Source organism: Branchiostoma lanceolatum, chromosome 2 (genome assembly GCF_035083965.1).
Source record: "Branchiostoma lanceolatum isolate klBraLanc5 chromosome 2, klBraLanc5.hap2, whole genome shotgun sequence".
NCBI classification, from domain to species: domain Eukaryota; kingdom Metazoa; phylum Chordata; class Leptocardii; order Amphioxiformes; family Branchiostomatidae; genus Branchiostoma; species Branchiostoma lanceolatum.
This window is the reverse complement of record NC_089723.1, coordinates 28,238,459-28,262,673: the sequence shown is the minus strand read 5'-3', so window position 1 is coordinate 28,262,673 and position 24,215 is coordinate 28,238,459. Positions and strand designations below refer to the sequence as shown.

The 24,215-nt window shown below is 39.4% G+C and overlaps 1 protein-coding gene across 2 annotated transcripts; it reads left to right on the top strand.

Moving 5' to 3' along the window:
- The first annotated feature begins 601 nt into the window (after window positions 1-601).
- On the top strand, window positions 602-23,750 carry LOC136428386 (sorting nexin-27-like). 2 transcript variants are annotated; one of them, XM_066417844.1, is made up of 13 exons: window positions 602-912; window positions 5,234-5,471; window positions 9,231-9,494; window positions 10,753-10,794; window positions 12,125-12,229; window positions 12,443-12,521; window positions 12,918-13,078; window positions 16,226-16,315; window positions 16,710-16,859; window positions 17,387-17,515; window positions 19,730-19,795; window positions 20,102-20,134; window positions 20,892-23,750. In XM_066417844.1, exons 1-13 carry the CDS (start codon window positions 665-667, stop codon window positions 20,946-20,948), a joined length of 1,662 nt encoding a protein of 553 aa, XP_066273941.1. In that variant the 5' UTR covers window positions 602-664; the 3' UTR covers window positions 20,949-23,750. The 2 variants fall into 2 exon arrangements, with proteins under 2 accessions (XP_066273941.1, XP_066273942.1); XM_066417845.1 differs by lacking the exon at window positions 10,753-10,794 and having other exon boundaries at window positions 615-912.
- The last annotated feature ends 465 nt before the right edge of the window (window positions 23,751-24,215 follow it).

Here is a 24,215-nt window from a genome sequence, read left to right as displayed (position 1 = left end):
GAAAATTGTGAAATACTACAGGTTTTAATTTTCTCTTGTTCATATGATAAATGGAAGTTACTGGTAAGGCATCTAAGTATCAAAGATGCAATAATAACTCTATTTTTGTCTGCAAATATGAATTTAGAAGAAGAGGCGACTTGCTGTGCACCCTATAATATTTCGTATAGTGGCTCCTTCCTATCAGCTAGCGGTCAGCAGAAGAAAATGACAACAAGTCTGTCGACTCAAAACAACTTTTATACACAGTTACTCAACAAATCAGACAGATACAGACGAAAAAGAGAGCAGTCTTTATATGCCAAGTTCATTCACATAAACTGATATTTCTCATTCGCCACATCTGAACTCTTGTAAACTTTCAGTAATTGATCACATGACGTTGAAAACACAACAAGCCATGACTAATGGTCACATAGTGCAAGGACATTATATAATGTCCTTGCATAGTGCAGTGCTCAATTTAAACGTTGCAGTATGCTTTGAAGGAATTAATGTAATTTTATTCTGCAGAATCGTGAAGATATTCAAGTTTTAACAACTTCGAGGATGTTTGATCGACACCGGATCCGCACGGATGAAAAAAATGAGTATGTAAACATGTTGTGAAACACCCCTATTTTCTGTAGTGAACTCGTCCGGATCCACACTGCAATTTCGCAAGATGGCGGATAGCGGTGGAGAGGAAGACCTGCCGAGCCCCGATGAAGTCTCTACAAAACCTCGCGTTGTGACCATCTACAAAACAGACACAGGCTTCGGCTTCAACGTCAGGGGGCAGGTGAGCGAAGGAGGCCAGTTGAGGAGCATCAACGGACAGCTGTACGCGCCTCTACAACATGTTTCCGCCGTGCTAGAGGGTGGAGCGGCCCACAAGGCGGGCATCCAAAGAGGGGACAGAATCCTTGAAGTGTGAGTAAACTTCGCTTTTCATAAAAAGATGAAGAAAAATAAAAATTACCGCCGTGTTTTGATGGTCCTGTACATCCGTAGGTAGTGTATAGTCCCCAGTTTTTTGCCCTTTGTAGTATGTTTCGTTGTGTTTTGGTGTATGCTGTAAAATTGAAAAATCAACTTCCGAAACATTTTTCAATTTTTGTTAATTTTGTTTGTATATGGTTATGACCTATTAGTATAGGTAAAAAGAAAAGGCATAAAAGAAGAGAAGAGAAACAAAATTGTTGTGGTCACCCACTGCAATGTACTAATATCAGGAAGAATCATTGCTGAAGTACATGCTTAGAGCAAAGCCTGTATATCCAAATTTGTTTCATATGTACATAAAGATCAAAGGTCACTCAGCATTTGCTGGAAGGTAGTTTTCAGCTAGGATCTGATCTACTGACCTCCCCCTACATACGAACAGGCATGAGGTGTAAATGAGAATCCTACCGTGTGTTGACACCATTATGTCAAGCCACCCATGTCTAATAATTTCAAGTTCATGGGCAACAAGATGCGCGGTCACGTCCTGCCAGTTGTGCTGTAGTTGCCGCCAGTGTGATAATAAAGCAAGCACGCAATAAAACGATGTACTAATCGTAATTGAAACATTATGTCTGTTATTAGGGACGCAGACGGCAGGTCTAGGGATGGGTAGGGACTTTTAACAAGGTTTTCCCAATGGTAGCAGAGGGTAATAATGATGATATAACTTGTACTCTATACGTTGCGTGTAATATGAGTGTATTGAATTGACTGCCCAAGTCATTTGTATCAATATATCTTGTACGCTGTATATATGAGCCCATATATAACTCAATGTATGATTTTGTCAAAGAAGAGATATTGTACTTTTTTTTTTAAATATTGTGTACACCTGTATGAATGATCTTCATTCTTCAATGTATGAAGTAGTCTACATTTTCTCCATGTTGACTTAGTACACAGTGTGTATGTTTTGAAGTTTTATCCTTTTCCTAGCTATGTGATGGACAGCACTGTCAGGTGAATAATTGGCATCCTTCCAAGACTATGTCAGGTTAATCTTAACATGATATTTCAGGTGCTTCTTTTACAGGAAATAGAATGGGGATGAGAGATTTGTATATGTCAATTAATTAGCTTCCCTACAATGATATACGAACATGTAAGTTCTGTTCAAAATCACCATTCTGACAGAAAAAAAAAGACATTTCAGGAATTCAGGTATTGACTTGAATTGACTTTTGGGATGGCAAGGATGGCATGAAGGGAACACGCTTGTTTGAACAATCTTCAATAATTCTGTTTCCTCAGTTTATCCATTACATTATCATTCAGGTAAAAATTAATGAAGCATTTTGCCATTGTGTTGAAAAACCAAAGATGATAATATAATCCACTAATGCCCTTGGAAACAACCTCATACCTCTAGGTCCTGTTTGATCGATGTGTTCAGTCTACATATTGAATCCAGGATGGCTTTTCACTGCACAGTCTCTCACTCAAGGGCAGACACATCCACAAATTATTCCATACCTCAATTACAGAGGTGCGCTACAGAAGGTCAGGCATATTAGGACTGAAATATCACATTCCGCATTGCAAAATAGGAATATTGTAAGTTGTGATCATTTTTCGGTTAGGGAGAGTAATACTGGAGATGCATCAATGGCCATGTGAGGTTTCATTTGGCTGTAGGCTTACCTGCATTTCCCACGAGTGCTTCAACACTATAGTCCCAGTAATTACAGTAGGTCTCTTGAATACACACAGCTCTGTGCTACTAGCAATTACATACCCAAACCTGGATTGACCTGTGAGTCTTAATTAGAAGTAAATTGGTGACATGTTGTTGAGAGTTGAAACTCAACATTCATTTCGTATTCTTGAAATGTGCAGTTGTATATACATTATCGTGAACAAGGAAATCAGCTAAAGCCTTTATGTGAACAAACCTGTAGTGTAGTTGTAATTATGTAACTCAGTTTTAATTTGTCCACATTTTAATGCAATGATAATAATTGTAATGTAATTGTAAATTCATTTCTTTTCAATTCGTGGGGATCTAATTTGGAGATAAGGGGGACCTATTTTCAGAACAGGAAAGGAAGTTTTAGGTGTGTGGTTAAGTTCGCAGTTGAAACAATTCTGTAAAGTAGTAATATATTGGAAACACATATTTGCTGTGTCATGAATTTGCAATGGGAAGTCACCTCAAAAACTGTGAAAATGGATCTATAAAAAACATGAACATTTCAAAATTTACAATGTGCAACTATTGATATTTTCAGCTGTATGTGCCAATATGTACATGCTGAAATTTGTCATGATCAACATCTATTACAGCAAGGAGGTTATATAACCTCCTTGATTACAGTAACTAAAGCCTCACTTTACAGCTGCTGACAGCCAAAGTGCATTGAGAAGGCAAACCTTGGTCCATAATCAGACCCCAAACAACAAGATGACCTGGAAGGTGTGGCAATTGTAACGTGGAAGACCAATTTTTGTTTCTTTGATCAAATTCTCTATACAACAAATGTCATCAACAATGCGTATCGTAACAGTTTTACTTCCATTGTACATGTACATTGTACATGTACATGTATATCATACACCCAACATGTCGACAATGGCTACTCCTTCCACACTGTGCAATTAGGTATGTGCTAAATATAACTTACCTCTGCCAAGGTTATTAGGTGTATATGTTCAGAGGCGTTACCGGTAGCTTGATTGTTTCTTGCGGCAAGGTATTATATGTGTAAGGAGCAAATGATTGGAATGTGACGTCAGTGGAGAGAAATTGGCTGAGCGCACTAAAGGGTTCCTACTGTTGGAAAACATGCAGTATTTTATAGTCTGTACCTGGTATAGACATGTATGTCATTCACTTTCTCACTACCGGTAACTTGCACTCACTCACTCACTCACTCACTCACTCACTCACTCACTCACTCACTCACTCACTCACTCACTCACTCACTCACTCACTCACTCACTCACTCACTCACTCACTTGTCACAAAGAATCCACTGAGAATATGCTTGCCAATTATCAACAATGTCTCCAAGTATGACTGTTAATGATTTTAGCATCAAACATTACCACTAATCTATACTGATTTGAAATATTTCTATATCAAACTCGTGGAAAAGCAAGTTGATTTGTCTTTGTGTATTAGCAAAGATATTGATATCATCTTCAAAGGAAATGAATCTCAGCATAGGTTTATCCTATGAAGTTTGATCTCTTCGGATCCCATACTTGTCTTACTGTACATGTGTTTGATTTAAAGCACAAAGGAATATGAAGAACTTATAAGAAATCTTTTTATTTTATGTGTAAGCAACACAGCCATAGGGATTTTATCTACTTACATTTTGGTAACCTTTCAGTTTCAGCTACTAGTACCCTCCTCAGGGCCTAATGATAGTCTCTACCAGACTAACTACGCCGGCTATAGGGAGAATATTTTCTAGGGTTTCATTTGCAGGCTCCATTACTACAATGGCAAAATGTGATATTCACCATGGACTGACTTTACTGGCTATTATTCGTTTTTCTGACGAATTCTACGATCCATACGCCCATAGGAGGGCCTGGTGGAGGCTAGCCTAATGAACCCTTCTAATTCTACTTCTTCCCACATCATTATTTTACATAGTGGCCAGGAAATCTTTGTTTTGCCTGTGAACGGGGAAGACCACATGAAGGGTCTCTAACTGAGGATCAAATGATGATGATTAGACAAAGCCAACGCTGTTATGGCCTTAATCTCATTTCCCTAATCCAAACGTGCTAACCTTCTCTGTAAAATCATTGGAACATCTTTTCTGTCTGTTCTTATTTCAGCTTAGAGTACTTTATTAAGGCTTTCCTCCTTCCAATTTTCATGAATATCCTGCCCTGGTTTTTGATTGAAGACCCAAATTAATAGCCCGGAACAATTGTAGGGTTCTGCTAAGGTATTGATCTGAGTTACTTGTTGATTTGATAGTTGTGGTGATAGAACTGTATACATGTATGACAAAAATCAATACCTACATTTAATCAATAATTGCTTATTGGGACAGCCAGAATTTGTTGATGGAAAGTCGTTGTGAGTTTTTTATTTGTAATTTCTTCCAACCTGTCAAGAAGCTTACTAGTACATTCCGTTTTATGATTCTGTGTTTTGAAAATGAAATAATGAAAATGTGGAAGGTCCCACTCACAAAAGAGTGGTAGACTTAACTTGTAACAAAGCTTACATTCTGTAAAGGTTTGATGATTAATTGCTTTAAAATTGAATACATTTTTTCCACAGAAATAATGAAAATGTGGAAGGTGCCACTCACAAAAGAGTGGTGGACTTGATCAAGTCAGGAGGCGACGCGCTCACGTTAAAGGTCGTCTCAGTGTCCAGAAAGGAAGCGGCGCGCCTGGACGCCCAGGGTGACGACAACTCAGCCTCCTACGCCTGCGTAGACTACAGCGAGAAACGAGCTCTCCCCATCTCCATACCAGACTACAGAATGGTAGAAAATTCAGCTGAAAAGTTTGTGGTAAGTTTATCTAGTAGTATAACGGCCCCCCTTTATTGATACAAGATTATCCAATACGAGATGTCCATTTTTCACAGATTGTCCAATACTATAAAATGCAGTAAGTCGTTTAAAAATCAATGTAGCTTAATTCTGTGGTCAAAAAAGCGGTCCTTTTTACTGCTTGCTCATACCAGTTCATTTAGAATGTCAATACCTATTAGATAGATGGAAAATCAAACATATTTTGACCTGTTAGCAAAATACAGAGTTTAGAAAACATCTTTTGCATGCCAATCAGACTTATAAAAATATGTATGAGGAACTGGCTCTGAAGCAGTCTGTGATTGGTGCTTAATGAATATGAAACTCTAATCAATCATTAGTCCAACAAAACTTAGTACATGTAGTTAACATGTTTATTTCCAGTATTAACTATCATATCTGCATCTTAGTACATACTCTACAGACAAAACTAAGGGGTTCAAACTTATGTCACTTTTTCCTGGGCACAAGAGCTATCGACCACCCAAAAATCATGACCATAGCTTGCCCAGCACAGGAGATATCAAAAGTGGAAGCAGCACCTTGGAAAATCACCAGAAGGATAATAATTGACCTTAACCTTTGTCTTCCCGAGACCAACTCACATACCAAATATCATCCATTTGAAGGTTTTTAAGTTATGCTGGCCACAAATATCTGGAAACACAAACAGACACACACCGACAGAAACCATAGCTCCATTTTTCATGTAGATAAAAAATGCATCATTTGGATTGCTGCCTTCCAGCCTACCCTCATGACCTGATTGATCTATGAGAGCGCTGCCTATATGCTGTAGTACAGAATCTATAGAAGGCTGTAATTTCAGCACTGGTAAAGATCTAACATACACTAGACACGCACACACACGGCAGCAGCAAATTGACTACCACAAAATAACTGGGTCCTTTATTTGGAAAACTATTGTTGCCATGGGAACTTGCGACAGTGTAATACAGGTTGCCTGAAATTACATGGTATGCTGGAATTGTTATTGGACAAAGTCCATGTTTCCCTTGTCAGTTGGTTGGTTCCAATTTGTACAGTCTGTCTGGTAAATTTGATATCACAGTGTCAGACCTAGCACTGTGCCTGTACGTCTATAGAAAATATAGGGTTGGAATTACTAGGAGCATACATGTATGCACTTTTGTGCACCCAAAATTGGAGCTATGCACCTAATTATTGACTATATGGATGCACTGGCTCACCTAGATATTTATGCAGGATTACAGAAGTAATGAGTAACGTGTCAGAAAAAATGATAAAACATTTGTTGTATTACTTTTTTAAATTTTGAGGCCGGCTGTGGAATTTCAAATTCAACTTCCAAAGAGAGGCAGTAAGGTTTGTAATCAGGTTTGGCGGACAATCATCTTTATTTCATGTTGTGCACCCAAAATATTTTCTGTGCACCTACATTTTTAGGTTAGGTGCACCAGTGCACCTAATCCCAAAAATGAATTTCAAAAATGAACTACAGCCCATTCTGTACCAACTGACAATGATTCTAGTTTAAGTTTGATATTACACTTGTTTTACACAACCTAAACGTAAAGAAAATTACCTGCCAATGTTTCAGCCCCTTCTGGGGCACAGTCATGGGTTCCATTAGCGCAGGCTGAGGTAAATGTCATGATATTTTACTGTGTTCAGAATCGATATCAACCTTCACCGTACAGCTTAACACTTTATTAACCAGTACAAATTGTGTGCCAACAGACAGTCTCAGTTGGGAAAAGGTTACAGGGTTTTTGGCTGATAAGTTCAGTCTCAGGCAGACTAGTCAATTTGATAGTGACGTTGGCAAATCTTGATCAGACTGAAAGAAAACAACTTATAGTTATAAATTATAATCCAGTTAGATTGAAATACCAGCTACATAGCAGTACCAACCGTGAATCTGACTCCAATTGCAGGGTGCTTTTTTTTTGTTACTTGCAAAATATCTTACTTGCAATTTGAAAAATTAACGTCTTGCAATATAGTCGGTATGTAATTGCTTTTGCTGTACATACATACTCAGCCTGAGATAGCAACTTTTATAGCATTAGTAGAAGACTTAACATCTAAATACAGTTAATATGTTGCCTTTATTGTTAAGTAGTTAGCACTTACGATTTTGTTTCGCAGTGCTTACACAAATCGATCCACCATATTTTCAAATTGCAAAATTGCAAGTTCATATTATTTTTACTTGCAAATCTTGAAAATCGCTTGCAAATTGCAAGTTGTAGTATTTCGCATCCTGAATTGTGATATACTCCATCTTCTGTTTTTATTACAACTTTATGAAGTTTATCCAATCTGCGGTTCCCATCTCTACTGTGCCGACTTTGACAAGCTGGGATGACTTAACCATCAGGTAGACTCCAGCCATGTAGAACAATCTCATTTACTACAGGTAGGGTCAACCATCCACCAAAGCCAATCCTCTATCAGAACCTGCACACACATCTCCTTTCTGCCAAATATTCTGCCAATTAAACTCCTGTTGAAGACTTGTTGTCATCAAAATCTTGTTTGGAGAATGTCCAAGCAATTTACGCTACCTGGCAAGCTGCTGTGTTGATGTATTTTTGGCTTCCTAATGCACTGTTGTGAATTCAAAGGTGATGTGTCAACTGCGAGGCTGCTACCAGTTGAGCTACAGGGACATCCCAGTTCAGTTCATCCCATCGTCTGATGTTTATATCCTTAGATATGCAACATCACAGCTCTGGCTTTTTACGTGTAAAACCTATTTGAACTTTAATTGTAAAGCAAATCTGGTTGTCATCAAATACGTTTGGTGCATCCAAATTAGATAGGTTTAAAGAACACTGAGCCTCCGAGTTAGACAGCCTGGGCTTAGTAGGTGTAAGAAGTTGTTTGATGTAACATAGCCAGCCGCCACTAAGTGTGTGAAACTGATGTGTTTTAGATCTGCAGAAGGATAGCCTGATTTGATCACACTTCTAGCAGCCTTCCACTGGTCAGTCCTCTCTCGGGGGGAGGCCCAATCAGCCCCTGACAACCAGAGATTGTATAACACAGGCTAGGCCACACAGATTTAATATTGATATGGATGGCTTCCTCGAGATCTTAAGACCCCAGCAAAAAAAAGAGCTGCTAGAATTTTAAAACTCCAGGAATTCAAAGCTGGTAACACAAATTGAACCACAGAACATGATGTTTCAAACAAGCAACAAGTCTTTATTTGTATATTAAAGGAGATAAGTTGGTGGGGATCAAAGGAGGTACATGAAGGTTATCTTGTTCTTCTTTCTTCAATCATCTACAGAGGCCCAGTTCACACTCAACAAAATCTATGCTGAACCCTACAGAGGCCCAGTTCACACTCAACAAAATCTATGCTAATTAATTTGCTTAAACGGCCAACATTAATTCGAATCGAGTTGAGTAGATTTTCATCAATGTGAAGAGCCCAATTTGGAATTGAATCTTATTGATCCAATCCAACTCTTGGGATATTTTGGTAAAACATAAAAGCCAGGACCAGTCTAAGACAAGGCAAAGCCAACTCATACTGGCCCTTTTCCGGCATTATTTCTAAGTCTACACATTTAAGGAACTCATGGCTATGACTTTTTATGGAGAACAGGCGAAAAGTAATGAGTGTGAAGATTTCATCCATAGAATTAAATCAGTATGGCCATGTGTGAATTTTGAAAAAAAGTTTACTCTTCCAGCAAGATTTATGGGAATCTGAAGTTTTCTTCATTATTTTCCCAGGTGTACAATATCTACATGGCAGGGAGACAGTTGTGCGCCAGGAGGTACCGGGAGTTCTCCAACCTTCATCAGACCCTCAAGAGGGAGTTCCCAGAATTCCCCTTCCCCAAGATGCCCGGCAAGTGGCCGTTCACGCTCTCGGAGCAGCAGCTGGACGCCCGCCGGCGCGGTCTGGAACAGTACCTGGAGAAGGTGTGCTCCATCAGGGCCATCGCGGAGAGTGACGTCATGCAAGAGTTCCTGGCCGATATTACAGAAAAAGATGTAAGTTATTAGCATAAATATAAGGTAGTTTCGGAAAAGTAACTCGTATACATATATGGAATTATATTCTGTGGAGTGTGTCAACAGTAGTGCTAGTCACTTCTGTTGTAATGTGTCAGAATTTCTAAATAGTATCGCTATTCCAGGAAAGTTTACGACATAGACAGTCTTTTCTAAAGTGATTGGTTGTTACCTAATTGAGTCTTTGGGTCAATGTTATTCTCTAGTTTTGTTGGTAGAAATGGCAGAGCCACGTAAATCCTGCGAAACCTGAACAGACAATTCAATCAATAATGCTTTAACTTCTTGTCAGGTTCTATTAGATGGTTTATTTTATGTGCCAGTGGGTCTTGAAACAAAATGATATTATTGCTCTGAAGTTGTTGTTACCTATTCAGATCCTCCTTACTACAAGCCATAACAAGTACATGTACATGTAGCTATTAGATATTTCATCTTGTACAGAGGTTAGGCAAGCTACAGGGGTGCCAAAGAATACATACGAATTTTACGGAATACATACGAATTTTACGGAATACATACGATCCATTACTAGAAACATACGATCCGTACGGAATACATACGATCCATTACGCAGAAACATACGATCCGTACGGAATACGTACGATCCATTACGCGGAATACATACGATCCTTACGGAATACATACGATCCTTACGGAATACGTACGATCCTTACTAATTTGGAGTAATGTGCCTGGATCACGTGACACCGGTGGCAAATTCAAGATGGCTGACTCGGGATAACCAGTTCTTCGTACGATATATGCCTTTTAAGAGCTTAATAATGGCGTATCCCATCTGGCTAACCTCTAAAAATCTCAAGCTGCACTAAATTAAGACTGATGTAGGCTTAGACCAACTAGGAGGACCATACAAAGCTAGATTCGGTGCTAGCGTGATGGCCAGCAAATTAGTAAGGATTGTATGTATTCCGCGTAATGGATCGTACGTATTCCGTACGGATCGTATGTTTCTGCGTAATGGATCGTATGTATTCCGTACGGATCGTATGTTTCTAGTAATGGATCGTATGTATTCCGTAAAATTCGTATGTATTCTGTAAAATTCGTATGTATTCTTTGGCACCCCTGAGCTATATGGTTCACCAACAGGTCAATATGTTTAACACTGCTACTGACAGAAAAGTGGTTTATTGAGCTATAATCTGTCTGGTGTGGGGATGTTCTGCTACACGGCATGATTTGTCTCTGTCCTTGCTCTCTCTCCTCTACTTAGCCCAACCCTGAGTGGACTGTCAACATTAACGTGCACTCTCTGGTATGGCTACTACCAGTTTTCATTTGCTCACCTTTCACCACTCTCCACCATTCAGCTGCTGAAAAGAACTCATCTCTTAAACTTTAAGGGTTTCAGTTTTGATTATTTTGGCTCCTTTGTATTTTTTACTCTTCTTTTCAAAACTTAAAATGTAGTGTTGTCATACAGATTTCTTGAATGAATTTAGCCATCTGAATGGCTCATGATGATGCCCATTTTTATTACTTTACGATTCACCAAGCAAGATTTTGATTGTAAATTGCCCCCTTGAACTCTTGAAAACTGGCCAAGGCTGAAGAGTGTAACACTACCAGCGTGTTCTTAAAGGTAAAATACAGGTTGAAAAAAATATTTTGAAAAAGTCAAACTTCTCTTGTTATTTTTCCTTTGTTACAAGTAGTGCTTTCTGTTTTGCTGCTTCACTCGTGTCTTTCGGCAGGTTTTGTTTTGTATTTCAAAGTGCTGTATCATATAATTTAGTTGGAGTCTTCAGGATATTTGTCATGCACGCTGTACGTACGATTTACACGATCTTTGGCCATGAAGACATGGTGATGTTGTGTACTTAACATGGCTATAGAACATTCAAGCGCATCAAAAATGATGTGTAACCATGATAAAGCTTACTCAGTCAGCTGACAGAGAATAGTGTATTGATATTGCATTATGTTCAGAATGTCACAAAAACAAAACTGTGTGCTAACTCCAGTGATACATGCGAATGAAACTAAAGCCTAAAAGAAAAGAATACTTTTTAGATTTTTCTTATCTGTACATGACAATCTGTTTATGGCAGAATGTTGATAAAAACTGTTATGATTATACCATATTTCCAAGTCTCCTCAGAAAATCCAGTGACAGCCGTTCTATCTCGCAGTGACTGTAGGAATGAACTTACTGTAATCTTATCTTATTCAATGACTTGTATATATGTAATTCTGACATATTTATAATTACTGCGGATTACATATACATGTTTACTTATTAGAATGATAGTGAAAGAAAATGATTTCTCAGCAAGTACTTCCACATTTGAAAAATACATGCCTGTTGCAGTGTAATACTGTAACAATACTGTATAGTGCTATCTTTGGTAAAATAGCACTATGTGTTCATTTGAAGAAACAGATTCAGTTGTCTACATTTTTTGCTTACATTGTTTTATTTGCCATTCAGAAAGATTTTTAAAAAGCATTGTCTGTTTCCACCTAAGTTGCTGTCTCATATCTCCACTATATACGTCTATGTCTATAGTCAGGAATGTACAAATAAATGTACAACAACATGTATCATGCTTGATGTATGACTGTGTGTTGTCCTGACTACGCAGGTGAACAGTGGGACAGCAGAGGTGGATCTGAGAGTCCTGCTACCAGACAGAAGCACACTCACTGTCACCATCAGGAGAAACAACAACACAGACCAGGTCTATGATGTAAGTCTGTGCACTGTCCCTCCTGTTACTGTTACACATTTGTAGCAATGGATTTATGCAAAACTATCAAGCTCTTGAATGCTACCAAATGACTTATCAACAAGCTTTTTTCTGCCTATCTTTGCACAAGACCCCTAGCCCTATTTATGATACCATCAGTTTTGTTATGTACTTGTAGTTACTGCAATAACTATATATTTTCTGTTTAAACAGGCTGTAGTAGACAAACTGGGACTTGATGAAGAACTTCTTCCCTACTTTGGACTGTTTGAAATTATGGACACAAACTTTGGTGAGCTACATACAGAACACATTCCGTGGTCTCTATTTATAAGACATTCAAGATGCAAGCGTTACATTTAGCTTGCACCTGGATGGTTGGTATGTTTATGTGGCATAAATGTGGAGCTAGCTAGTCAGAATAGCTGCTGTTACTGTTGATCAATTATACAATGTACTTTGCATGTGGACCTACATGTACATGTACCATTGCCTTGTTATATTTACCTGCCATAGAGTCATGATCATGTGTTTTTTGCTGCATTTTTGTGTGGATCAGCCCTGTCAACAAAGTAGAGCCCTGCAATCACAATCAGTATTTGTATGATGTTGTATTATACAGATTTTCAGAAGAGTGTGTCATAATTTTGCCACTTGTCTGAGTTGTTCTCCTTCTTGTATGCTGTAGAGAGAAAACTGGTACCTACGGAGTTCCCCCATAACCTGTACATCCAGAACTACACGGCCGCCGCCACCACCTGTATTGCTCTGCGGAAATGGCTCTTTGACCTGCAGCGAGAACTGCAGCTGACGCACCTGGACATGGCCAACACCTTCTTCTACTGGCAGGTGCGTGTAGGTGACAGAATTAGCATATGGGCATCAACAGTTATTTCCAAGTAGTGTACATGCATCTGTCACTGTGCAATAATGATACTATAAATCTTTGAAACTTTTGCAGTACTTTTATTTTCAGTTTTCGTGGTGACCTCTCCTCAGCGAAGTCATTAAAGGGCTCCATGGTAATGCGAGCCAAGTCAAGCTAAGTTTGTAATTTCTCGGCATGTATACAAAATAAAAAATACTGTTCTCTACGACTTGTGTTTTTCAAGCCATCCGGCAGTTTTGTATATATTCTCACAGAATTCGCAATCATATGTACCGCGGCTGTCGGCGGCAGCGTTGGTTGCCGCAGTGCTTTGATTCTCGCCGTTAGAGAGATCATTTTCCACGTTGTATTCTTGTAACCCAAATGTTTCAAAGTCCTGATCAAAAGTCCCGGAAAAAAATATCGAAGTTGTTCCACAGTTGAAAACAAAGCAAATTCGCCAAGCGTTCGGCCTGGGGTGTATGCATATTGGGTAATTCGCACCTTGACGCGACATTGACTTTTCACACCCGTTATACGCATAGTACAATAGAGACTTTGCCCGTCCGCTCTCCTTCTATATAAAACCTCGGTCTGATACATATAACTCTCCTTATGTGTATAGGGCGTAGTCAGTCACGTGACCCTCTCCCTAGCAACGAGCACTGGCGGCCATGTTGGTGCTCACTTGATAGTGGAGCCCTATGGAACTCTCCGTATAAATAGCAGATGTTTTCTACGCCATTCACAATTTCCCTTCGAAACGTTTTGTCTCACAATCATGGTGTTTTGCCTCATGGTCAGATGTTTGATTGGGACTGATAAAGCACACACTGATCGGGTAACAGTAAGATTGGTTTGGCGTTTCTCGTGTAGGTAAGGGAACATTCGAAGGGACTAACGACTGAAACAAAAGTGGATTTCTGACATACGAACAGCGGATCTAAATAGTTGAAGTTTGAGAATCAACGTGAGTGTATGGAAACCTTTGTATCTGGTCGAAAAGCAAATTACAGGCCCGTTGTGTAACACAGTGGCGGCACCGTGTAGCCGTTGCTTGAGATACGTTCGTAAACTGGGGGGTCTTTCAACGTCGAACTTTCCCGATCATAACTTACCTGTCAACAAAATTTTTCACGACACTCAAGACACTGTACTACGTGGTTGCAGGCCTTGGAACACTTGTATGCTGTGAACTGATTTTATGCGTACTCTGTAAACAGTTTAGCGGCCATGTTTGTAGGCAGCTGGGGAAAACATTTCCTCGCTCGTCGATAATGGGTCATTTCCAGTAGGTGAAATTGGATTTTTGTAGCGAAAAGGATGTGAGGCTGGAGACTCTTTGCATATAATAAAACAGCGATCAGACGACTTCGCATTCCTTGGAAATTTAGAGACCGTCGGACACCGAGAAACTTCGCTGCAGGGTGAGCACCAACATGGCCGCCCACGGAGGGCAGGGGTGATGACGTCATGTGAATACGCCCTATACATAACACCTTTGTGTCTCATTTTCGAGTGCGACCTGCTTTACCTTACCTTTAACGTCTCATCTTGAGGACAGTAATGACAGGATTCGGCCCATTTAGCCCAGTTGTCAAACATCTGTCCAACTCACAGTTAAACAGGGTTAAAGATATGATTCCAGGAAAAGTCAAAAGTCAATGACAGTCTTGCCGTAAAGTGGCAGTTAGCAGGCAGTGACCCGGTCCTGGTAGTGAAGAGTAATGTTACCTGTCTAGTCTGTGACAAGATAGTTTCATCATGGAGCAGTCTGCCAGCTGACCTCGACACCAACAGTTAAAGTGAACATACATCATAGGACTCAAAATACTGGGTCAATGTGCACTTTTGTACACCTAATATTGGAACTATGCACCTAATTTTTAACTGCTGTTGCACCAGTATTGTGTAGAATTACAAATGTAAAAGTACTAATGTATGCTTGGCAGGGGGTTTTCTATGAAAAAAATTACACGGGGGAGCATTGCAAGGGAGCGAAGTGACCAAGCGGGGGGGTGGTGTGGAAGGAGTGTTTCCCCCCTTCGACAGTGTGGAGTTGTAGAGAATTGTAAGTTAAAATGGGGCATTCTAAGGCTTTCTGAGGGGCAAAATTACTGTCAGACAGGTCACAGTTGAAGACTGTCCCTGGTCAATCAGAATTTTATGCTTGTCAGGAAATCTGCTCCTCAGGGAAAGGGGGCACATGATCAGGGCATGAGGGCGCTCTGCCCGTTGTCCTCTTTTGATGAACCCCTGCTTGGTAGTAGCATATTCTTGACATTTAAGTGTCAGATAAATAATACAACCTTACTTGATTTTGAAGTTAGCCATAGAATTCCAGATTCTGTAAGCTTTGTAATTAGCACTTGCTGACATTCTACTTCATTCTATGTTGTGCCCAAAAAAACTTTTCCTGTGGACCTAGATATTTAGGAGGTACACCTACATGTATATACCCAGAAAGGAGTTTCGTGCCCTGCATCTGTTCAGCAGGACTGTTGGCCGAATCACAGACTAGCAGATGTGACCCATGGGGCACAGATTGAGTTTGACAGGCTCATTAGAAGCACGGATGCGGAACGAGGATGATTGTATAATGTGTCAAACGTCAACCTCCTATAGATCCATGTGCTGTCTTCCTGCAGCGTCAAATCTGTCTCTTTAAGTCATCTCAAGTGAGAGAAGCATGAAATTCTACATAAACCAAATCAAACTTTACATTGTTTTTTCTGCATAGGCTATTGACCTTGCACAAGTACAAGTACACTGCTGCATGGGAAGGGAATTCGAATTATTGACTGTTGTCTGTAAGAGGAAATTGTAGCACCCCTCTCTCTCTCTCTCTCTCTCTCTCTTTCTCTCTCTCTCTCTCTCTCTCACTCCGACATGCAAGCCAGAGTGCAGTACCTATGAAAGCTGCCAGGGGGCCCAAAATCAAATCATAAATCCATTTTGCAAACACCTACCAACATACCAAATATGATAGAGATCCATCCACAACTTCTGGAGTTATGCTGTTCACACTCACACATAGACGCACACACAAAAATATAACCTTCTTAACGAAGGTATTGATGTTCTGTGTGTCTATATATACATGCAGTTGTTATTATGGTTCCCTGCAGGCTGTGGATGATGTAGGGAAGGGCAGGATCAGACCAAGCGACCACATTTATGAACTCAAGTCTCTGCAGGACAGGGGCAAGAAACAAGAGGTTTGTTTCCATTGTTGTCCACTCTGCATGTAATACATGTAAATGTGCAGAGCACAGTGTATGTAAAGAATGGTGAAAGATTTTCAAGTCAGGTTCAGAAAATTGAGGATAACTCTAAGATCTGGCTGTGTCATATGTGTGGTTTGCCTTTACGAAATACATCATTTAACATATCTACAACAGAAATATGCTGTTCTATCCTGATGGACTCTAATCAGTACTTTGTCTTCACTATCAAGCCAATTTTGCCTCTTAAATCTGATCAGAGCCACTCTGGCGGCCCTACCACTTGGACATTATCAAATTCTTTTTATTCAATCATTCCTACAGAATGATGAATTTTCATAATGGAAAGCTACTTCATCAGTTTCCATCTATCCATCTTCCCTTTCAGTATTTGAAGCTGGTGAGGAAGTGTGAAGGCTACAATGAGATTGCATTCCCCCACTGCCCCTGTGACTCCAGGAAAAAAGGCCATGTCATAGTGGCCCTGACCATAGAACACTTCACACTCACAGCTTGTACAGACGAGGGGGAACCAGAGGTATGCTTTGTTTGTTTGTTTGTTTGTTTGTTTGTTTGTTTGTTTGTTTGTTTGTTTGTTTGTTTGTTTGTTTGTTTTGCACAACTGGTAAACCATCTAGAGGCATAACGCACCAGTTTTGTACAGTAGGCACAAGATGCATAAGACCAGACTGTAAGGTTTGACCCCCTCACCCCGGAATGGACCTCTACTCTGTTGTATAAGTTCAGGGCTTTTTGTAAAGAGGGGAACAGGGGCACCGTGCATGCAATGTTTTCCTAGAATAACTCCTGTAATTTATCATAAGAGAGAATACTGTAAATGCATTTAAGTTTTTGTGTTTTTTATTAATTCCTGCTAAGGCAAAAATTGAGTGTTTGCGTTGGTTTTAAGTTTGCGGCAGCACTATAGTCGCATACTGCTACAGTATTGGACAAAAATGTTTGCAGTGGCTTTAAGTTTGCAGTGAAACGATCATCGCGAAAATTGCAAACATTTCTGTATTTACAGTAATATGACTACTCATGACTTGTGTAATCTGTGTGCAGAGTCAGGTGATCACGTTTAGCTGGGAGGAGATGACACAGTGGGAGGTGGATGACGAGGGTATGGCCTTCTGTTTCCAGTACCAGCGAGGGGAGAAGAAGCCACGCTGGGTCAGGATCTTCTCACCACATGTAAGCCGCACATTGATCTGTAACATCATCCATCCATTCATCACTGACAGAGGACTGGGATATTTTCAATATTTCATACAGAAGTCTGATAAATCTCATTCTACTTGGCAGAGCCTCGCCCACACCCTATATGATACATGTACAGTCAAACCTGCCTAGGCGACCACCTTTTCAACGCGACCACCTGGCCATGGCGACCGCTTTTTCTTGGTCCCGAAAATTTTCCCCATAGGCACAAGCATTAAGCTGCCTGCCCAAGGCGACCACCTGTCCAACGCGACCGCGACCGCCACGAATTGGGACCGCACAGAGCACAGTCCCTGCCCATGGCGGCCGCCTAATTTTCAAGCGTGTGGTGACATCGGATCATTTTGCTGTCGGATTTCACGGAAATGTTTTCAAGACTTTGAAGGACAAAAATATGGAATAGCAATGTTATAGCATTGATTCCTCCATGAAGTGTTTTAATAAAACGTTCCCCCTATAAACATTGTAAAGACAAATGTTTGTGATGTTGTTGTGCCTGTCGTAATCTTATAGTTTACCGCAAACTCAGTTCGGTTTAAACTCAATTTTCAAAACGAGTACGTAGTGCATGGCGTCAAAAAGTCAGATTTCACAGAAATTACTATCTATTTTTGTATTTTCAACAAAAATGTGTCTGTGTCTTACTAAATTCCACCGAAAAATGACTTCGCGGCGGGCAAACATCGGGCGAGAAATGTTGTTCCTTGGTCCCGACGCCATCTTGGATTTGGCGGCGGCCCGGATTTGGCGTACCGCTGACCTTTCTAAAACACGATGCTTTTGTGTATGAACATTTACGAATACTCTGGTTATTGATGAAAATTGATATTTTTATTTTCTTTTTATTTCCATGAATCTCACCAACCTTTATTGGACGCTGTGCGTTCTGCTGCACTGACTTACCTTTCAATGCAGTCGCACAGAGCTTGGCGGCGCGACGAAATCACACCGTTCCGTTTTCGTCTTTAGTTGTCATATCGAAAACTTTTTGACCCTTTTATCCAGCGGTCGGCACCCCAAAAAAGGCTGGGGTCAGCAGGTGTTATCTAGGGATTTGTCTTAGGCCTTAAAACTTCGATGATGTGCGTGTGTGTGTGTACTATTTAATGTAACGTGTGAATGCGGGAGGGCGCCGGAGACTATCGAGGCAACCATTATTTTGTAGTCAAAATTATGATGAAAATTTGTACACGATGTAGTGGTATACAATTATTACAACGATAACGGAAAATGAAATTTTTGTAGGATCTTTCTGTCAAATGAATGAGAATTGAACTTGGTGGGGGTCATGATGTCTAAATTCACATAATTTCAATCCATTTACGTACTGTATTGAAAACCTCGACCTGGAAACATGTGAGTGGAATCCTCTTCATGGCGACCACCTGTCCATCGCGACCGTTTTTGCTCGGTCCGCCGGGTGGTCGCCTTGGGCAGGTTTGACTGTATACTGTAATTCACTTTATCTTCACGGTAGCTAAATTTCACAGTGTAAGGAAAATAGACTTTTTCACTGAACTTTACGGTGGCGGCAAATGCACAACAAAGTTGGTGATGTTGTGGGGAAAGATGAGGAGTAATAGGTATCTTAGTAATACTATACTAAATGCTGTAGAGAGATGGGGAGGCGAGCAAAAGACAGATGTTTTTTTCACGGTGATGATAAGTTCACGGTACAGAAGTGACCATGAAAACCGCAAACATGAAGTTACAGTGAAAGAAACAAGAATTACAGTACCCTGTCAGCTAATCAGAGAATCAGCTCTAACTATAGAAAACAATTCTCTGATTCCCTGAAAGCTGATTAGAGGCCATGTGCACAAAAGTAGAAACCTCAGCCTGGTTTAGCAGAGTCTCCCCAAGGTATATTTCATAGGCTGTGTGTAATGATGAATCTTAAACCTATACTTTTGATTATGGAAGATACATGTTACAAGTCTTTCTGGTCCTGTCAACTCATTTCCAAGAGATGCAAAGTTGGGTGTCCTTTGCCTAATCCCTAGAACAACTAAAAAGACAAACAATGTGCTCCAAAAACATGCCTAAAACATCAGACTGACCCTACGTCTGCTTGGATGATGTGATTCCCATAGTTCACCATGCCTCCTGCAATGCAATGCAATATGTGAAAATTTCTATGTACATTTAGCACAGTGATAAACTGTTACTTTCTTGATTTTTTTGCAGTTTGTCTACATGTTTGACTGCTTTGAGAGGATCGTCCAGGAACTAGGTACAGTCACGGCAGCAAATGTAAGTTAGTCTTCGTACGTACATACATACATGTACATACATACATACAATGTACATGGGCATTGTTTACATGCTGATACAAGCAGAGTCAATGGCTTAAGGCTTTTGTGGAATGTCTTTGTGTCAGCCAGATAATGGTAGTCATATCTGTGCAGACCAATGTTTGTAATCTTTTCTACATCAAAGATGAATTTGGGGTGGGGCATGTCATTCTGAAATTGAGTGATTGTATGGAATTGAATATTGATTGTGATGTTAATTGAAAATGATATCAGATCAAGCACAAATGTCTGTTCACACCTTCAGGGAGGCCAGGAAGATGACAGTTCACCCATGAAGGTTAGTAAGAAGCATGAAGCGTGCAGATAAGTTACCGTATCACCAGCCACAATAGCAATTGTTGTCTGATAATATACATGTAGCAGACAAAACAAAGTATGTTTCTGCTGTTATCAGTGGTGATAAAGGCTGTTTAAGCCTCCTTTATTCATTGTAAAAAGGGAAATATTTGTAATTCCTATCTTTCAGAGAAAACCAAATTTCACAAATATCTAAAACTTAAACACTAGTGACTGTGATATGAGGTTTCAAGTCCACCTTATACATTGGTTTTACGTGTATAATTGTTGTATTGAAGTCCATTAGGTCTCATTCTTCTGTATTTCTTTACACTGTGGGCAATGTAAAAATATGTGTGTTACCTGGGTGCATTCATTATGAACCTACAGAAAATCTATTGATATAATCCATTCTATGTTGAGCACATTTACCATTCATTATGTGAAAAAATCACCAAGAACCTCTAGACACCCAGTCCTTTTTTATGGCAATTACAAAATTCACTTAGTCACATCCCGCAAGAGGCACTGTTGTGCAACTGCACCACTCAAAACCAAGGACTGTGCACCTACATCCTGGCACACGATTTTCACCACTCTGAAGTTTTAGATCAGTTGGGCTAGTTAAAAGGGGATTTCTCAGCACAAACTTTCATGCAGTCATTTTCTTTTTGGGTTGGTATCTTTTAGAGTGCACACTTTGGGTAATACATGAATGAGACCATGACACGCTCTGTTGATGTCTTGCCCTTTCCTAGGTGGATGCCAAGAAATCGGAGAAGGTGTTTGAAACGATCAACGACCCTGACCTTTGAATGACAAGAAGTGTTCCTCCCAACATTCCCCATGATGTCGGCCAGTAAGTGTGGAGCTGCCAACTCATGATACACACCCAACGTAGCAGAGACTTTTCTAACCTTTCTGTAATATCTATAAGTCAAGTTTCAAGAATTGTGAAATGATAATGCCAAGTAACTCTTATTCAGGAGATAATTTTGCCAGGAAGAAGCCATTGTGAAGTTCAAAGTTCCCCAATGCAACTTTTTTTAAACATAAGTGTAATGTAAATCATTTTAGAGTATTCAGAGGAGTTTCAATGCATTGTATGGATAGCACAGAAGATTGCCCACATTAGTGTACTAATTCCCTGGGTTGATTGAATTATACATGTATATGAATGTTGTATAAAGTGTACTGTAATGAATTGTATTTGTTGTTATTGATAGGTAAGATGTTTACAGGAATTGTATGTCCGTCTATAGTTATATTATATAAGACTGCCTGATGAACAGTGGGCACTACAACTTGAATTAAAGGTAACGTCATGATTTCAAGAAAAGATTGTCCGTTTCCGCTCTTTGACGATGTATCTGCTATATTTTGTATTGTCCAAGCCAAGCCTGTAATTTTGGTGCCACGTCAACGCATATACTATAGTTAACTGTTGTAGTATGAAATGCCGAGTAATTAAGAAAACTCTGTCCCAGTGTACATGTACATGTAAGTATGGAAGCCCTACAGAGCCCTGAACAGTAAGAGTTTGTATAACACAGACCAGGAATGACATATACAGAATATATCTCTTTTCAAAATACCGCCATTGCTCTACATGTCAAAACATACCGGTACTGTAAATTTGGACTTGTAAAGAGGGTACATATTCCATGAAATAATTGTGGGGAAAGGTCCCCTGGCTGATCCATTCAGGGAGTTTTTGTGTTGAGTTTGTGAGGATCAACCATGTGAGACATGGGGAAAACTGTGCCATAAGAGAGGCTGTTTACATCTTCTGTAAGAAGCTGGATGACTGTGATGACAACTGTTGATGTTTAAGTACAACTATTTTTAGTTGAAGAATGAACATCTGGGTTGATTTTGTAAACGTTTGTAGTCCGTAGCCAGAGTTTCCCTCTTTGTGCAGTAGTAGGATCATCATATGGCAAAACAGAAGAAGAAGAAAAGAAAAAATCATGAGACTCAAGTAGCAAAATGAGTGTCATGGTCTTCAAGTAACAAAGAGTAAGAAATTGTTGTGGAAATTTGGTAGCCTTTTGTGTATTTCAGAAGTCATTTTTCCATCTCCAGAAAGGAGTAGGGAAGTTGGATTGTCTGGAAAATTTTTTAGTGCAATGTTGCTGTGTTTTTGTTTTTAATTTTCTTCAGGTCAACAATTATAACTGATGATTAATTTTTGTCATGTCCTGCAAGTAAATTACGATTGTGAATCAATGCTTGCATCCATACGAATATAGTCAGTACTTGACATTAGTTTACCTAGATTACACTATAAATGGAGAGAACTGTTCTGGTGGCATGTATACTCAAGCATGGTACATGTACGAAACTACAGTATGTAGGTCTTTCCATGATTTAGTTGGCTGCATCAGGTTTGGGATCTCTTGTATTTACTAGATGTAACACATTTAATGCACAGACAAGTGAGGCATACATATTTATGCAAATGCATCCTTATTTGACAAGTTTTGTTTAATTTCGATTTCAATCATTACAAGTTGTAACAGTTTACAAGTCATGACTATATCATCACTGACACTTTCATTAATTTTTACAAACACTTTTATTTTTTACTGAATTTCCTCATCAATCATGTATAACACCTTCAGTATTAAAAGTATTGCCTCTACAATATGAATACAATAAAACTATACAGCATGTAACATATACCATAGATTCTAGATCTTAGTGTTTAGTTGCATTACTTGGATATGCTACATATTCTCCAAGCAGAGGTTTTGGTCGGCTGGGGTAGTAGTGGCCGGGGGGTTTTAACATGTACATACTACCCCCCCGTCCAAAACCTCTGCTTGGAGAATATATGCTACATTCCAGTGTGCTTTATCTGGCAGAATGCTTAGCTAGCAATATTTGCTGCCTTACTAATATGGCTGTATGATTTTGCTTTGACCATTGTATTGTTTAAATCACTGATTATAGTGATATACAAAGCTTCAGCACATTTTGCCTTATATCTCCCACAGTTTCAATGTGTCCCACTGTTAGCAGCCTGTCACATATTATTCACAAGAAAATTAGTACATTGTATTTCTTTTACTTCTATTGAGTGCCATACAGGGCCCTATTTTGCTAGTACACAGACCATGGTTAGTACTGTTACTCTAACCCTTAACGATGACACGACTTTTTGTGAAAGTATTATTGGTCCAGGAAAAGTGAGATACATTCTGTTAAACGTAAGTCTGGTCCTTGGTAAAGCATGATGTATCATCCTGTCAGAGCCTATTTTAAGATAACCATTGAAAGTAAGAAATGCAACATCATAAACATGTACATATTTTTATCTGTGGAATAAACGTTTGGGCAAGAGTGTGGATAATGTTACAAGATGTCAGAGGAAAGCAGGAAGTGTAGATTGAAGTGATTAATGGTCTTTGTGTTGAAACTGGACCTAATTTATGATGAAACATAAAACTTTTCACAACATGAATATACAAAAGTTTCCTCTTGCATGACTGTCTAATAGTGTAACATAGGTCATATGTACCAGTTGAGTATCATGATATGGTACAATTCTTGTTCTTACATAGTAGTTTTAATGTGTTTACTTCTCCAATGAAAATAAACTGTCGTTTATCCTAGCAAGGGTTAGCCTACGAAGGTGATCCTCTCTGACCAGGAGACATTAACACAGTTTTTCTTGAGGTACAAATATATCATTTGGATAGGAATGAATGAAAATGGATTTATATTAGGCGCTTGCATGCATCACCATGTGAGTAGAATTTCGTGACTACCATCTAGATAAATGAATAAAAAAATATATTGGGGGTATTCTCAGGTATAACGAGCTTATATGGGTAATGTGAGAAACGTTGAAAATAATAACAACAGTAACAGGGTAATAGTGGGTATTCAAAAACGGAAAATTTGTTCAAGAAACTGCACACCGGCTGAGATCAACACAACGCTCTAGGGAAATCAGGGCGGTTTTGAGGAGTTACATAGCGTCAGACGACGTTACGCGTGATACTTAGGAAGACTAAAAGCCTTAGAATTTAAACGATATCATTTGAGGTAACCTTTGTTGCAAAATCCCCCTACTT

Excerpts from the sequence above, each read along its gene's own strand:
- LOC136428386 (XM_066417844.1), top strand. The coding sequence starts at position 665 with ATGGCGGATAGCGGTGGAGAGGAAGACCTGCCGAGCCCCGATGAAGTC. Across the intron at positions 16,316-16,709 it reads ACAGGGGCAAGAAACAAGAG|TATTTGAAGCTGGTGAGGAA; the intron begins GTTTGTTTCCAT and ends CTTCCCTTTCAG. Across the intron at positions 17,516-19,729 it reads TCAGGATCTTCTCACCACAT|TTTGTCTACATGTTTGACTG; the intron begins GTAAGCCGCACA and ends ATTTTTTTGCAG.